This window comes from Manis pentadactyla, chromosome 13 (genome assembly GCF_030020395.1).
Source record: "Manis pentadactyla isolate mManPen7 chromosome 13, mManPen7.hap1, whole genome shotgun sequence".
In the NCBI taxonomy this organism is placed as follows: Eukaryota; Metazoa; Chordata; class Mammalia; order Pholidota; family Manidae; genus Manis; species Manis pentadactyla.
In genome coordinates this window covers 59689809-59704340 of record NC_080031.1, presented here as the reverse complement: position 1 = coordinate 59704340, position 14532 = coordinate 59689809, and the positions used below count along the sequence as shown (strand labels likewise).

At 41.3% G+C, this 14532-nt stretch overlaps 1 protein-coding gene across 10 annotated transcripts; it reads left to right on the top strand.

Annotated features, from left to right (window-relative positions):
• Positions 1-2382: 2382 nt before the first annotated feature.
• Positions 2383-13654, top strand: LOC118916092 (zinc finger protein 879). Of its 10 annotated transcripts, none has more exons than XM_036892618.2 (5): positions 2383-2872; positions 3677-3744; positions 7934-8060; positions 8498-8593; positions 11704-13654. In XM_036892618.2, exons 2-5 carry the CDS (start codon positions 3712-3714, stop codon positions 13149-13151), a joined length of 1704 nt encoding a protein of 567 aa, XP_036748513.2. In that variant the 5' UTR covers positions 2383-2872; positions 3677-3711; the 3' UTR covers positions 13152-13654. The 10 variants fall into 10 exon arrangements, with proteins under 10 accessions (XP_036748513.2, XP_057346310.1, XP_036748519.2 ...); XM_057490327.1 differs by having other exon boundaries at positions 2383-3012; XM_036892624.2 differs by having other exon boundaries at positions 2384-2872; positions 7951-8060.
• Positions 13655-14532: the final 878 nt, after the last annotated feature.

Here is a 14532-nt window from a genome sequence, read left to right as displayed (position 1 = left end):
TGGGCAGAGGATCTGAATATACGTTTCCAAAGAAGAAATACAGATGGCCAACAGACACATGAAAAGATACTTCACATAGCCAGTCGTCAGGGAAATGCAAATCAAAACCACAGTGAAAAATCACCTCACACCTATTAGAATGGTTATCATCAAAACAAAAAATAACAAGTGTTGGTAAGGCTGCAGAGAAAAGGGACCACTTGTCAATTGTTGGTGGGAATGTAAACTGATGCAGCCACTATGGAAAACAGTATAGAAGTTCCTCAAAAAATTAAAAATAGGAATACCATATAGTAGGAAAGGAAAACTTTTTCTCTACCCTTGGAGGTTTTTTTTTTTTGGCTGATCAAAATTAAATTGACATAAAATAGATTAACAGGAGAAAAAAATTAATTTGTACATACTGGAGCTCATATAAATGTGAGATTCAGAGAAATAACCAAAGCAGGCAGCTTTTATACCTTTTAGTCAAAGAAACAGTAAATTTGAGAAGAATTAGCAAGACAAGTTCAGGCTTGGGGTAGCAAATTAGTAAAGAAGTACCAAGGTTTGTTTATACAGCCTTCTTGGCTCTGAATTCCCTACCCCTGGTGATAAGGATTATCTTTACCTTCTGGTATAAGGAGGTACCTTCCACAAGGGAAATTTATTTACTTCTCTCAGGGGACAGAAGAGGGTCGTTAAGTATCCTTCTTGCACTGGCTGCTACTTTAACTTAAAGCTCATAGATAATAGATTGGTGGTTATCAGCCTGGGGAGGGGGTGGGGAAAAAGGGATTGGAAAAATGGGTGAAAGTGGTCAAGAGGTACAAACTTCCAGTTATACAATAAGTCATGGGGTTGTAACATACAGCATGGTGACTACAGTTAACAATACTGTCTTGTATATTTGAAAGTTAAGAGAGTATATCTTAAAAGTTTTTAATTACAGGAAAAAACGTAATCACCTATGGTAATGGATGGTAACCATTGTGATGACTTACTGTGGTCATCATTTCACAGTGTATACAATTTTCAAATCATTATCCTGCCCGCCTGAAACAAATACAATGCTGTATGTTAATTGCATCTAATTTTTAGAAAGTCAGTATACCAAAATATAAATGAAATCACAGAGAAAATATTGTCAATATTTAATATCTGAAAGAAAAAAATAGCATAAATTTGTTTTTGCTTTTAATAAATTTTGGAAATATAATAGAGGTTAAGTTTTAGAAGAAACAAGTGAATTTGAAAGACGTTTATAACAGATGTGGTCTCCATTTTGGGGAGGTAATGCCAGCTCAGCTTTGAGTGGCTTGGGGAGTGTAACAAAACCCCCAGCAGGAGGGCTTTTCTACCAGAACCTAAAGCACCAGTGGGGACCACGGACCTATTTGTTGAGAAGTCAGCCAAGGATTGAATAATCACTTCAGTTGTTGGCAGCTTCCTTCTCAAAATATCAAATATATATTTTGCTGTCTGCATCTCTTGGAGTAGTATTACTGCCTGCATACTAATATCCTGGTATCAACAAGGAGAAGTATAATTGAAATTTAGACATCTAACTTATTTTATTTTCTTCCATCATGTGTATGTGGGAGACTGTATTTCCATGAGGTGGGAAAGTGAGGTTGCAAAGGAGGGAAACTTACCAGGACTCTTCAAAGCTATAGATAGGACTATGAACAAGAGCTAGATAAGGTATTGAAGACTCTCCTGTAGAATTCTAATACAAGATTTTCACCATGTTAATTGTAAATCGAAATTCCCTCGTGCAGGGGAGACATATCATGAATCACGCCCGGGTTGATGTTGCAGTTAAACATTTCAACCTTTAAAGCTCACACAGCATGAATAATTTTCCTTTGGGAATTAAAATTTTTGTGTAATGTAATTGCATGACGAAAGGCTATGTAACAAAACCCTACATTTTAAGACAAATATTCTTTGATTTCTGTTAAGGTTAATATATAATTATTGTTTCCTAAGCAACATTTGCCTATGACTGCAATTTCACGTTAACAAAACACGGATTTTTTATGCTACAAAACTTACGATTTTTTTAAATTAAAAAATCTGTAAAATAGATGCTAACAGTTCTCTCACCAACCAAGAAAAGTCGCAGCGAGCGGCTATTCTTCCACGTTTTAAAATACATACTCACTTTTCCCTCTTATTTCCATTGTTATTATAATCATGAAAAAGTAAAAAACGATGCTCAAGAAGGTAAGAGGTTAGACCCGAGGCTGCAAGACGCGGCTTTAAGCTTCTCAGGCTCATAGCAAGATTGCTGTTGGCCCTGCTAGGACACCGTAAAGAGCGTGCCCCAAGGACGTCTGGGAAACGTAGTTCTAAGGGAAAGCAACGAGCCGCGGGGTGGGAGCGGGGAGCGGGCTCTCTGGTGCGCAGGCGCACTTACGCCCGGGGCCCGGCGGCGGCGGCCAAAAAAATGTCCGTGAACTAGTTGTTCCCGCTAGCCTCCAGTACGGTCCGCCGCTTGCAGTCCCTGTCGCGGCGGGCCCAGGTACAGGCTGCGGGTCAGAAGGCCCGGGTGTGCAAGCTCCTGCGGCGGGACCAGGCCTGAGGGCCAACCGCGGCGCGACTCCCGGCCGCGCCCCGGCTCCGGGCGTCAGCGCCGGGGCGGGCTCGGCAGGTGACCGCGGCTCGCGGAGGGGGCGTTGCCGGGGTCTCCGCGCGGAGGCCGGAAGTCCAAGCTGCCACAAACAGACCCCGGGGCCTCAGCCTCGGGCCGGGCTCCCGGAGAAATGCTCCCCGGAAGGAGGTTGCGGGAAGTTTCTTCTTTCAGGCTTCGTGAACCCTGGGGCGGTTTTCGACTTGTCGCGTTTGTTGGTTTTTGCCCTCCCCAGAGTTGAAACTTTACGTTGACGAGGTTTGTCCAACTTGGCTTTGGTGTTGTCTTCCCAGAGTGAATCCTAGTGATTTAACCGTTATCTTTTTTGTTTAGAATTATTTTGTCTGCTTGCGAAGTTACTTCACTTTCCTCTAACTTTTAAGTTCGTTTCTAGCCAGGTATGCTCTTTTTTGAGCCTTGTGGTTTTGGGAATTGGGAGGGGAGAATGGATGGGTCAAGTTTCCTTTTACAATGAAGGAGCTTTAATAACACTTTCTTCATAAAGGAAGAGCCACTTCCAAGAGGAAGAGAAGAGAGTACTAAGTTTTGGTTGGCTGTTCCTGAAAAGGACCCCAATTCTTCAAATGCTATGTGAAGAATTCTTATAATTAGTATTGCTATCATTCTACTACAGTATTACGCATTATATATAATGATATGTTGTGTGTATATAATTATTATAATTTTAGTATTATAGCTCAAAATATCTAAGTGCAGCTGTGTGGAATGTTTGTTACCTCATTTAATCTGTGAGTCTGACATGACTTCCCTTTACTCTGTTACTGCATGAATGGTTCTAATGCCATAGTTCGATTCATCTTTATTCATAAACCACTGGCTGAGAGGTAGGAGGCCCAGGGACTGGAAGTGTGCTTCCTGCACACCCTTGGTTTCTGTGGCCATGCCCGGGGCCCTCTGACTCAGGAATGCCTGAGCTTCCAGGTTCCCGCTGGCTTCCTTCTGCAGGGTGCTTGGTGTGGAGATTTCTAACTTGGTCTTGCCTAATGAGGGCAGGAGTACAGCCAGTGTGGAGAGATCTCACAGTTTCTTTCCGCATTTCAGGTGCCTTCTCCAAGAAGGGCAGCAGGGAGAGGGAAATGGCCACAGGGTTCCTGCCAGCCCAGGCTAAGGTGAATGAAGTTTTTTCTTGAATTGTCTTTGTTGGGAGGAAGGAATTTCCTTGACCCCTCGCGGTTCTTCTAGCTGGTCTAAGAATCAAATTGACATGAGACAGATTGACAGGAGGAAAAACCCGGAGTTTAATTACATACATATGGGGAAGCCATACAGTCAGGGAGCATGAAGTATATATGTCATCCTGAACCAAGGAGGTGAGGATGGGGGTCTGAGACTTCAAAGAAAAAGGGAAGCAGTTCATAGGGAATATGAACAAAGTAAATGTTTGATAAACAAAACACTTGATGGGCCACACAGAACCCGGGGGTACAGGTAGAAACTTTAACCTAAGGCTTTGTTACATTCCTCTCTGTCACTCCTGGTTCACATTGTACTATAGCTCTCTAAGGTGATAGCTCTCCTCCTGGCGCATGTTCTCTGTCTAAATTCTTTTTATGTAGTTGTGGTGTGGGAGGTCAAAGTTTCTTTCTGAGTCTTTTGGGGCTTAATTATTCTCAACTCTGAAATAGTCTGCATGCCACAATGGCACATCTTGGGGTGACCTGTCCTTGGTCCCTGCACCTCCCAAGTTCAGAGGTCATGAGCAAGCTTCATCCTTTGTTGAGCTTTTTTAGGCAGTGAAGACTGGAGGGGCCAAGGGCCTGGCTGGTGAAGAACTCTGAAAGGAAGGTGTTTCCCTTGCCTCAGGGCCAGTCTCACTGCGAATTTTCCATGTAACAGTTAAGTACTTGCTGACTAGGAACTGAATGAGACTGTAGTTCCATACCTGTGCCATACCCAGAGCTTTGTGAAGGATCCAGGTATGTTTTTGCCCAATGGAGGGTGGAAACATGGGGAAATCAGTTCCTTCCATAACACTAGAAATTCGAAGAGAAAAGGCTGGTCTTACCCTCCAGGAACTGAGGCCCAGTCAGCTACAGTAGTATGTAGTAATGTTGCTGGGCAGCTGCACTGAGGAAGTCTCTCCCTGTGCACTAGGTGAAACCTCAACCTGGACGGGGGAGGGTTCTTGACTCTGATCGAAAGACTTCTTGATCAGATAGGACGAGTGTAGGTAAGGAAGGAATTCATTAAAGTGAGAGTAGCAGTGAATGGCAGCAGGCAGCAGAGAGCAAGGAAGAGCAGAGGGAGGAAAGGGAAGTTCACTGAACTCCGGCTTGGCGTAGGGCAGATCTCTTGCCCAGTCCTGAAGCCAGAGTAAACTGGCATCCAGTGACCCTTTGAATCTGCACTGTGTGGGAACTAAGTCCCTACCACCCCAGGATTTCCAGGAGCCACAGAGCACTAGATGGAGTGAGATTATGTTCTGACAACTTCCCAAAGCAAAGAAAGATTTTTGGTCAGATGCCTAAAGAGCATGATTGTACAGCTGCAATCTCTTCCAGGTTACCCAGGTGATGGGAACTTGCAAACCCAAATCAGAGATCTCAGTAGACATCCCTTACTTGTCTGAAGTAGGACAGAGTGAAGACTTGTGCTTGAGTCTAGAAAATTGAATGAAATCATGAAGTCTTAGCACTGGGAAGACTTTTATTAACCTCCCAAGAGGCTTGGAAATCCAGAGACAAAACACAGTAAGTTGAGCAGTGAGGTGGCTTTATTTAAGGCAAAGAACACACTTGAAGAAAGGGGAGTGCAGGCAACCTCAGGGAAGAGGTGCTTAAGGGCATAGGATTCCTTCTTTAAGGCTTTCAAGAATGGGGCAAAGGGTCAGGGGGCAATAGGCTTGACATGGAGTCTCATAATGTCTGTCTCCTGTGAGAGACCTTATGTCACCATCCGTAGTCTGTCCTCTATTCTGTAAGATAAACTTATCACAAGGAATTTTTTGATCCTGTTCTTCTCCAAGATAGTGGTTACCCTCAAACAGTGGGGACATATTATTTAGGACTACTTGCCCTGCCTTAAGATAGGGTCACTTATAGGCTGATTACCATAAAGTATGTTAGGAATATTACCTTATAACTCCCTTGGTTTTTAAAAATGGAATCTTAGCCTTAAAATGGAGTCCCTCTTGTTCTTACTATATAATTTATATCTTGGCATTTTTCATCATAGGCAGGAAAAATTAATCATGGTGCTTGTCCCATGTCCCTGCCCTACCTCTGAGAGTCCAGGTGATTTTCTAGGAAGATCCAAGAAAGGAGACCTGTGAGTCAGCAGGTGTGGTCAGGGATCCTTCTTAGTATTAGCTGCAGCTTGGGCAGTGGTTTGGGAGGCAGTTGTGGGGAAGTGAGCCTTTCCTGAGGTGGGGAACGTCTGGTCCACTGTGTGATTTCTTCCCTTCTTTGCCCTCTCATGGCACTTGGGGAAATACAATTAAAGCACAGTCTCCTCCCAACCCAGAAAAACCTCTCCAGAATGGCAGAAGTGGGAAAAAATACTTTTATTATTGACTAATCGTTAAGCCAGAATGAAATTGCATCTCAGGCAGTCCACTAAAGAGATTGCAAAGATAGAAGGCTCCCCCTTATATAGCTAAGTGGTGACAACCCAGTTTTGCAGTTTGGAAATTTGTCAGGTGACAAGTTAGGCCTATCTCCTCCCAGGAAATTGGGAGATTGGCATATTCAAAGAGATAGTTACCAGACCTTTGAGGAAATGGTCCTAAGTTTTGAGACTGGCAAGTGACTCATTTGCCATTAAAAAGATTTATAGTCGCCCCAGACCCCTTACCTGGTTTAGCTTTCCGAGGTTTCAGTTACTCATCACAATGCCTATGTCATTGACCTCACTTCATCTCATCACAAGCATCTCACATCATCACAAGAAGGGTGAGTATATACAGTAAAATGTTTTGAGGGAGAGAAACCACATTCACATAACTTTTATTACAGGATGTTGTTATAATTGTTCTGTTTTATTATTGTTGTTGTTAGTCTCATACTGTGCCTAATTTATAAATTAAACTTTATCATAGGTGCTTATGTATAGGAAAAAACATAGTACATATACGGTTTGGTACTATCTGAGGTCTGAGGCATTCACTAGGGTCTTGGAATGTATCCCCCATGGGTAAGAGGGAGCTTTGTATGTACATTGGGAAAGGACAGAGAAGGAAATGCAGAAAGAAAACAGGAAGTGGGTGAGAATCTTCTCCCTTATTTCCAACAGCCTCTTATTTTAAATTTGTGTTTGCCCTTGCAGGTCAGAGAATATCCCTGGCCTCATGACCTCTTTTTTTGCGTTTTGGGCATGGTAAAGAGAAAGCAAGCTGTGACCTGGCATTTCTACCTCTAGAAATGTGTTGCAGGGAAATAAGCTTTGCAGGCTGTTCTGATGGTAGGGGAGTGCTCGGTAACCCCAGCACTTTTAGAGTTATAAAAGCAGAAACAAATGCCCACCAGAACGTTAGTTACACAAACTGATTCATTTATGCAAATAAAGAAGGTTGGGTGTGGTTGTTAACTATATACCATTTCATCCTTGTTCAAATCTGGAGCTGTATTAGCATGTAAAATATCTGAGAGGACAACAACAAGAAATTAACAAAACTTGTTTATGGTGGTAGAAAGTTAACATTTCTTTTTATTTTGTCTATTGTTCTTTTCTAATTTTCTGTAAAAAAAGAAAAAAATAAGATTCTTCATAAGGAAAGAAAGGGGCCACTATTTGTGAGGTCACTCATGATGCCAGGAAGCAGGGGAGAGGCAGCAGAGCAAAGGTTTCTGGGGCGGAGAGTGAGCATTCCAACTGCAGCCTTCTCACGTGGCTCTTGTTGGGAGGTTAGGCAGCCCACCACCCCGGGCCCTCTCCTGGCAAAGCCTGGGTGTTCTCCGAGCCTCCTTTACTGGAAACGTCACGGTCCTGTCACCCAGGACACAGAGATGGCTCACAGAACGCAGACACACCCATTCCTCCCTGAGTGTGCTGGGGCCTCCTCCTCAGGCCTGACTCTCATGTCTCACCTACAGAATGAGAGGGCGAGGTGATTGTACATTTCCATGTCTCCAGTTCTGTTTCCATCATCTGATTTTGTTGAGTGATTTCAAGTGCTTGTTGGGCTGCTGTGTTTCCCTTTTCTGGGCACAGTGCTTCAGTCCCAGAAGGTATGTGGTAAATAATGTACTCAGTAACCAAGGGTGGTCAGGAAGTATTTGGCTGGAAATGCTCAGAACCCTGAGTGGTGGCATCCCACTGTGGGGATGGCCCAGGTGAGCAGGAATGGTCCTGCTGTTACAGGTGTCTGTGACATTCAGGGATGTGGCCGTGTTCTTCAGCCGGGACGAGTGGCTGCACCTGGACTCTGCGCAGAGGACCTTGTACCGGGAGGTGATGCTGGAGAACTACAGCACCCTGGTCTCGCTGGGTAAGGACCTTTCCTCCTGGTGCAGAATCTGCTCAGGAGCATCTTAGTGTCTTCTCCAACACACTGGAGAGCTTGTCCAGGTTCAGCCCATGGGTGGACTCCGAGAATGGCAGTGGCTATTCCCCTCGGCTGCCAGGAGAGATCTCAGCTTGGTAGAGTTGATGATGGCATCCTGTCTATGCTTTTTCTGTCTCTTGTCCCCCCAAACTCTATCCTCCTGGGCCTCACAAGAGGTTCCAGCATAATGGAGTGTACAGCCAGAGCCCTAACTTTCTTCCTGAAACTGCTTCCCGGGAGCCCAATTTTAAGTTCCTCAGAACAAAACTCTCCCTTCCTTCAGCTGTCCCTCTGCCCCAGAAACCCTGGGGCTGGATCCTACTCATGTGGCCACTCTTGTCTGTGCTACAGACTCATTCTCTTTTCTTGCCCATGAACAGGGATTCTGTTTTCCAAACCAAAGGTTATTTTCCAGTTAGAGCAAGGGGAAGACCCCTGGATGGTGGAAAATGGAGTTTCTCAAGGCACATGTGTAGGTGAGTGACAGTACTTGGGAAGTGGGTGAAGCATTTTCTGACTACCTAGACACTGCTTCTCAGCAAGGAGCCTGTGCTTAGGAGACATTGAGCAGGGCTCTCTTTGATTGCCAGGCCCAGTGACAAACACTGGGAAGAAATATCTTCACTCACCTTTATGACTACTTGCTAGGTCAAGTTCAGAGAGACAAGTTGAATCCTTGTCATATACCCTTGAAATTTGAAGCAGAATATGTAGTACAACATGTAATGTGTAAAAGTTTGTGATTCATATCATTCCCCTTTTTTTCTTTTACTGGATTGATTATTTTCTTAAATTCCAAACCTTTTATCACTACAATACTTCTTCTTTGTTCTATCTTCCGTTTTTGCTTTGACTTGTTTTGTCTGCAACTTAATTACAAATGGTTCAGCTAGACAGAAAAGATACACGTATATTTATATACGTCATGAAAGAGAGAAAGCAGATGTCCCAGACCTTTGCTGCTAGGATATATATATATCTCTAAAATCTCTATAATTCCTATGGGTTGCTGTGTCAATAAACTCTTGCTTTCTGTTCTAATGAATTTTGTCTTTGTTTCCAGCACCAGCGGATGGCTCTCTCTTGAGTTTTGTTATTTATCCCGCATTCATTTCTCTCAATGCAGGTGACAGGCTGTCTGTGTCAGCACAGTCTTGCGTTTCCATTCATGAACTTGTGTAAAGACTTTTCCCTTTGGTTTGACTAGAATATTTTCTTGAAGAATGTTTTCAGAAAAGTTCATGTGTGCTGTATTTGTGCATGTCTAAAATCAATTCTTTTACCTCTCCTGTGGGAATTATGTTTTGGATCTAGAATTCTGGCATCAGTTAATTTTTTTCCTCAGAATTGCTCAAACTTTACTTCACAGTCTTTGGACACTGAGTTTTGTTGATAAAAAGTTGTTAGCTTGATTCTTTTTCTCTATTTCTTATACAGAAAACCTGTTTTTCCCCCTTTTTGTCTTTTCTCTAGAATATTAAGGGATATCCTCTTTATCTTTGGAATTCAGAAGATTCATTAGATTGTATCAAGGAGTTTTTCTTTTTTAACAAATACTGTTATTTGGCATTTACAAGGCCCTTTGCTTTGACGACTCATATCTTTATTCATTTCAGGCAGCTTTTTCTACTTATATACTAACATAAATTCTGTCACCTTCCACCAGCAATTCAAGGAAACTGAAGCTGATATAATAACAGAAATTCAGTCAGAACTTTAGAAAATAAATACATGTATTGTAAGGACCAGAATGGTAGCTATGGATGAGTTACAAATTTGGTTCTGAGCTTTCTGGTTGGCAGAAAATCAACTTGATCTTCTTTTGCAAGCATTTTAAAGGGGATCTGTTAAATCGTGATATGTTCATACATTAGAATATTACATAACTGTTAAAATGATGGTGTCAACCTATGTTTATTGACACAGAAGCTCACAATTTTTTAATTGAAAAGGGGCAGGGGGAAGCTTAGTTTCAATCCATTTTTATTTCTTAAGTATATGTGTTTTTTATATACAGAAAAATTCTGGTGAGTTAAATTACACATTGAACAATGATTATACTTGTATCATGTATTTATGGGTAAACTGTATTTTCATTTTTATAGTTTTCTGGATTTTCTTAATTCTTACAGTGATTATATCTTTTTTTGGTAAGAAATTAAAAGCCCTTTCATAAAATACATTCATTCTTTGAACCAGTTATTCCTGTCTTGTGCTGTATCCTAAGCGATCAAAAGGTAGGACAGGAAATTATTCTGAAGAATGAGCTTTTCTCCCAGTATTCCCCATATTGTTATATGACACCAATCCCTCATCAGGCTGCTGAAGCCAGAAGCTAGGCATCATTCATTCTTGAGTCCTCTCTTTGACTTATTCATGGGGAAAATTCCTATCGTCTTAACCTCTAAAACATCCAAAACTTGCCCACCCCCATCATCATGTCAGTGCAAACTGCCGTCACCTCAATCCAGGAAGGCTTTGGCAGACTCCTGATTGACTGTTCTACATCAGCCCTTGTTCTGTTTTCCCCCACACCCAATTACAGTTCATTTGTCATATACCAGAGTGATCCTTTTAAATGAAACCATATCCCTTCTAATCCCAAGATGCTTAGAAGAAACTCCAGATGCTTCCTTAAATCTTACAAGGTGCCATATGATATGGGCCCCACCTACCTCTTTCCTTCATCTCCTGACACTCTCCTCTTGTTCCCTCTTGGTTAGGCTACACTGGATTCTTTTATGTTCCTCAAACATACAAGGCTTACTCCTGCCTTAGGGCTTTTGTGTCAATTCTTTCTGAATGGAATCATCTTCATACCAACATTTAGCATGTCCAGCTCTTGTTATTTGCATCTCATCTTTAATTTTATTTCCTTATCACCCAGTTTAAATCATCAGCTTGTTCATTCTTCTTACATATTAACCTCATTTTTGTTTTAGTTCTCTTCATTTATAGTACTTCCATGTTTATTTGGTCACTTGTTCATTGTCAGTATCCTGCTACTAGAATGTAAACCTTGTGAAAATTGTACTCTTCTCTGGCACATTGCTTGTAATCCTTAGTCTTGACCTTTGTGTGTGGCATAGTGGGCATTCAGTAAATATTGCTTGAGTGAGTGTCCATCACAACACTATATATAACCCTCACATGAATCCCAAAACAGCACTAGTGGAGGCCCTGTGTTTTATTCAGAGAGTTTTTTAGGGGCAGTAGCTCTTCTACCTTTTATTTATAGATCTTCTGCAGTTTTCTTCTGGATTTACCTAGAATGCACTCATGGCTGATGTGGGAAATAAAACTGAGGTGTTACACCTCCTTCTGTATTCATCAGTGCCCTATGCCCTCTGACCTGTGCTTTGTGACTAGGTTAGGCCTGGCTCCTGTTGGAAGAGCTTGCCTCAGAGCTCCCCAGCCCATCTATATGTAGGTTTCTTTAGACCTTTCCATTCCACTTCTTCCTCTTCCTCTTTTCTCCCCATCCTTTCCTAAGATTCCAAGAATGTATTTGTTAGTGGCCCTTGTGTATTTTGATGTCACTTTATTTTCAGTGCAAGGGAGACTTAACATGTTTTGTTTATTTTAGGATGGGAGAGCTTGTTTGAAACCGCAGTTTCAGAAGAAGAAGGTCAGGAAGTAATGAATAAATTCATAGGTGATGCTCCTTTTGACTTCAAGTCAGGAAAGACCTACATAAATGAGGACAAACTAGAGAAGCAGCAAGGCCAAAACAGCAAACCCTTCAGGAAACTCTTAATTACCATTAAAAAAACCTGCATGATGGAGAGAAGCTTTACAGGTATTGAACTGGGGAAGAATCTTGCTCTAAAATCATCACTTACTAGAAAACCTAGAATGGCTTCCAGAGGAAGGAAACCCCATTCACAGCAGTATTCAATTCTGTTTAAACAACTGGGAGTCAGTATAGTACGTAAATGCTACAAATGTAATGTCTGTGGGAAAATCTTCCTCCACAGTTCTTCCCTGAGTAAACACCAGAGAATCCATACTGGAGAGAAGCTCTATAAATGTAAGGAATGTAGGAAAGCTTTCAGCCAAAGCTCATCTCTAACTCAGCATCTAAGAGTTCATACTGGAGAGAAACCTTATATATGTAGTGAATGTGGAAAAGCCTTCAGTTTCACTACATCTCTTATTGGACATCAGAGAATGCATACTGGAGAGAGGCCCTATAAATGCAATGAATGTGGGAAAACATTTAAAGGTAGCTCATCCCTTAATAATCACCAGAGAATTCATACTGGAGAAAAGCCCTATAAGTGTAATGAATGTGGGAGAGCCTTTAGTCAGTGCTCATCTCTTATTCAACATCATAGAATTCATACTGGCGAGAAACCATATGAATGTAGCCAGTGTGGGAAAGCTTTTACTTCAATATCACGGCTGAGCAGACACCACAGGATTCATACTGGAGAGAAGCCCTTTAACTGCAATGAGTGTGGAAAAGTGTTCAGTTACCACTCAGCCCTTATTATACATCAGAGAATTCACACTGGTGAGAAACCTTATGCATGTAAAGAATGTGGGAAAGCCTTCAGCCAAAGCTCTGCTCTTATACAGCATCAAAGAATTCATACTGGAGAAAAACCCTACAAATGTAATGAATGTGGGAAAGCTTTCTCCTGGATTTCACGGCTTAATATACACAATAGAATCCATACTGGAGAAAAACCATATAGTTGTAAAGAATGTGGAAAAGCTTTCAGTTCCCACTCAGCAGTTAATACTCACAGAAAAATCCATACTGGGGAGAAACCTTATAAATGTTGTGACTGTGAAAAAGCCTTCAACCAAAGCTCAGCTCTAATTCAGCACCAGAGAATTCATACTGGAGAGAAACCATTCAACTGTAAAGTATGTGGGAAAGCCTTCAGACAAAGTTCATCCCTTATGACACATATGAGAATTCATACAGGAGAAAAGCCTTATAAATGTAAAGAATGTGGGAAAGCTTTTAGTCAGAGCTCATCCCTTACCAATCATCAGAGGACTCATACTGGAGAAAAACCATAAAATGTATGTGGAAAATCTAGTTGAAGTTCATTCCATACTAAATATCAGAGAATTCATCTTGGGGAGAAAGTGATAAAAAGTTAATTGTCAGTTAAACTTCAGAATCTAGGCTGTCAAACATCAGAGACTTCATGGTGCATGTTACCTTAGGAAGATTAGGATGGCTTCTTTAAAATATTTTTTCATTTTTTAAGTTATTACTGATTATAAAATAGAGAATTTATAAGATCAAAATGTTAGTATATTATATTTTCATTCTAGTGATGTATGGCAACAACCACCAGCTTTCACAAATATCACTGGAAAGCATGTTTTATGGAAGGATTTATGTTAAAGTGCAGCCATGAAAGTTTGACGATTGATCTAGGAATCTATTTTTTTTGAAACTGTAAGTGTTAAACAAGCCAATTGTAGTAAGAATGTTTTGGAGAAGAACTGTAAGCAGGTGACCTGTAGCTACCTCACTGTGACTAAAATTTGGTTTTAAAAATTGTTTCAAAGCATATTCTGTATTTTGTGGTTGTTGAAACTTTTGGGTGGTTTTTTCCTCTGTCTTCTAAACCAATCACCTGAAGAGCAAATCAGTCTGTAAGCTATGCAGGTATACAGTTCTGTGAATTTTCTCCCTGACTACTTGTTTCAGGGAGCAGCTCTAAAGTCACTTCATTTCAAATCATAAAATGCATGGTATTTCACTTGTTTTTCTCTTAAAGTGATTTCCTTTGCTATATTAAGTTGAGAAAGGTTATTAAGACAGCTACTGCTTTTGCAAGTTAATTTACTGATAAATGTTAAGAATTATCTCACAATATAGCCATAAGGAGGATGATTTGGCTCACAGGCTCTGCCTACTTCCTTGAGCACCCTGGTTACCGTCCACTGGGAAAGCCCAGGAACAATCTAGAATTCCACTCATCTTTCTTGTAGGCAAAAGGAACCAGGTGACTTTAACTCAGACATTCCACCTTCACCTCATCAGATGATGCTCACTCCCACCCCATACAGTCTGAAGGCCACTAGACAAAAATTCAGGCTGTAAGTTCAGGTGCTTTTTTCTGAACTGGAAAAATGGATTTATATCCTTCAACAAGGTATTTCAAATATTTCAGCATTTTAAAAATTGTGAACAATAATTTGAGCAAACTGAAAATTATCTCAAGTCAAACTAAAGTTGTTGAACTTTACAGAGGCCAGTACATCTAGCTTCACCCAATTTGTCAGGCATAGGCAGGCACTCAAGGACTGAAATGCTCATTTTGTAAAAAGAAAAGTATTAGTTTTTTTGTCAAGGACCTAAAAAGGTTAAGGTGCCATTGGGGTTGGAGACTAAGCAAAGCAAAAAACTGAATTCAGCTTTTGCTTCCTGGAACTAATTGGTCTC